This window comes from Chaetura pelagica, unplaced genomic scaffold, assembly GCF_000747805.2.
Source record: "Chaetura pelagica isolate M959 unplaced genomic scaffold, ChaPel_1.0 scaffold85, whole genome shotgun sequence".
Classification (NCBI taxonomy): domain Eukaryota; kingdom Metazoa; phylum Chordata; class Aves; order Apodiformes; family Apodidae; genus Chaetura; species Chaetura pelagica.
This window is the reverse complement of record NW_009953505.1, coordinates 3,765,212-3,767,134: the sequence shown is the minus strand read 5'-3', so window position 1 is coordinate 3,767,134 and position 1,923 is coordinate 3,765,212. Positions and strand designations below refer to the sequence as shown.

Below are 1,923 nucleotides of genomic sequence, written 5' to 3'. Positions count from 1 at the left end.
GGCACCTTCAAGTAATGGTCATTGATTTAATCACTAAGCAAAACTGCATTTTCTGTACCCGACGCTTCCTCCAACACACACGGTTAGAAGCAGCCTGGTTACTCACACCTGCCATCCACAGACAAAAAACTCCTGGTGCTTGCTAGGGAGAAACTACACCAGCCACTACTGAAATAAATACTAGTCAGGGTTTAGGAGCAAATATTTTGCACAACTGTGTGGTTTCTTCCCCAAAAGGGGAATAAGGAGAAAATTAAGTGTGGTCTATCCCTATCTGTCTACTAGATTAGCAGGGTTAAAAATATTTATCAGCCTAAAAAATTAGAAGCCAGCTCTGTACTACTGCAGGATTCCTTGCTGGGAGGTGAAGCTGTAAAAGCAGGCATTCAGTGCGGGGTGCCTAGTGCAGAACTGGATTTGTTTCAGAACCAACAGGAGGTACAAGGACACCCTCCCCTAGAAGAGGATGGGGCAAGCTCCTGCACATCACCTCGCCCTGCCACACAAAACGGTACTGGATTTGGGTTTTGTCAAGGGGATGGGGATGAGGGAGGCATCTGAAGATGAGGGGAGCTGAGGGGAGAGGAAAGCTCAGGCATCGCTCTGTGCAGACAGCTCGTTTCATCCCCCCAGACAGTGGGGAGGATGCAGCTGAGGGGCGTGGGGCTGTGGGGCCAGCGGGCACCTGCAATTAAGCCCAACTAAGGGTGACTGTTTCTACACAAAACAATACCCAGTCCTGGAAAGGAATGAGAGGGGTAGGACAGGGGCATAGCTCCTAGCACAAAAGGAGAGATTACAGTGGGCTGTTCCCCTGCTCCAAGGTGATAAGGGGTCCCAAGACACCCACCAGACCTGCCTCTCCCCCTGCGCCACTCACCCACACCCCAACCCACACTGTGCACTGGTGACACAAGGTGCAATGGGAACCTCAGGAGAGCAGGATCAGCCTGGTCTCCAGGTAATGATCTCCAGGGAAAAGAAACCTCCCCACCCTTGACACTCTCCTCCAGGTGGACGACTTGATATTTGGTAGCTGTGTGCAGCTCCTTCTCCAGTAAAAAGCCGCATCTTTTCCTTGCACAGTCAATGAGAAACGCAGTGTGATCTGTCATGCGCTTGGATCATGGGCTTGTTCGTTCACTTGAATTAGCAACGGGGTTTTTTTTTCTTCGGGGACTAGAATCATCACTCAGGTATTTACAAACACCAATCAGCGCCTTTGCGAGGTCTCCCCCAAACCATCATGACCAAATCACCGTCTGCAAGAGCCCCGAGCCGGCTGTGTCCAAACAAGCCCGTGCTTGCTGGGAGCTCGGGGCTGCTGGGGGAGAGGGGCACTGCACCTCCGAGTCCTGGGGGGATCTTCCCAGCCGGCTGTCTCTTCCGTGGGATGCCTCTCCCTGCATCCCCGTCCCAGCGAGCCGGCTGCCACTACTGCTGCTGCGGGAGCAGTGGTCCCGCTCGTACTCCTCCTGAGCCTTTTGCATCTTCCGCTTCTTCATCTTCCTCTTGTGGATGTGGAAGGTGGTGAGGGAGAGGAGGATCAGGCAGAAGATGAGGGTAACCAGGACAATTAAAACCAGGGTGGATGAGAAGGACTGGAAGAGTTGACCCACTTCCGTGATGCAGGTGCTGCTGGCATTTAAGGTGGCAGACATCCTGTTCAGGAGACAAGGTGGCAGGGAAAGCCTCAACTCCTTGGATAGCTTGGCACTCATTGAGGAGGTTTCAGCAGACGAGGATCTCCTCCTCTCCTCTCTGAAGAAGCCTGAATTTCAGTCGGTGCCGGGCTGCTGGCGGGAGCTCGCTGGAAACGCCCGGGATGCTGCCGGCTCGGCTCAGCCTCACGCTCTCTGAAGTGACAGAGCAGCCTGCAAAGGGAGCCGGACACATCAGCGCTCCGAGGCACCCACCCTGCAG

The 1,923-nt window shown here is 54.0% G+C and overlaps 1 protein-coding gene across 1 annotated transcript; it reads right to left on the bottom strand.

Moving 5' to 3' along the window:
- Positions 1-1,244: 1,244 nt before the first annotated feature.
- LOC104390323 (chromosome unknown open reading frame, human C11orf87) lies at positions 1,245-1,833 on the bottom strand. The gene has a single exon (XM_009999432.1). The coding sequence runs from the start codon at positions 1,719-1,721 to the stop codon at positions 1,245-1,247; it is 477 nt and encodes a 158-aa protein (XP_009997734.1). The 5' UTR covers positions 1,722-1,833.
- Between the last annotated feature and the right edge of the window lie 90 nt (positions 1,834-1,923).

Bases quoted from the DNA above. Each gene is read 5' to 3' on its own strand.
- LOC104390323 (XM_009999432.1), bottom strand. From the start codon at position 1,721: ATGAGTGCCAAGCTATCCAAGGAGTTGAGGCTTTCCCTGCCACCTTGT.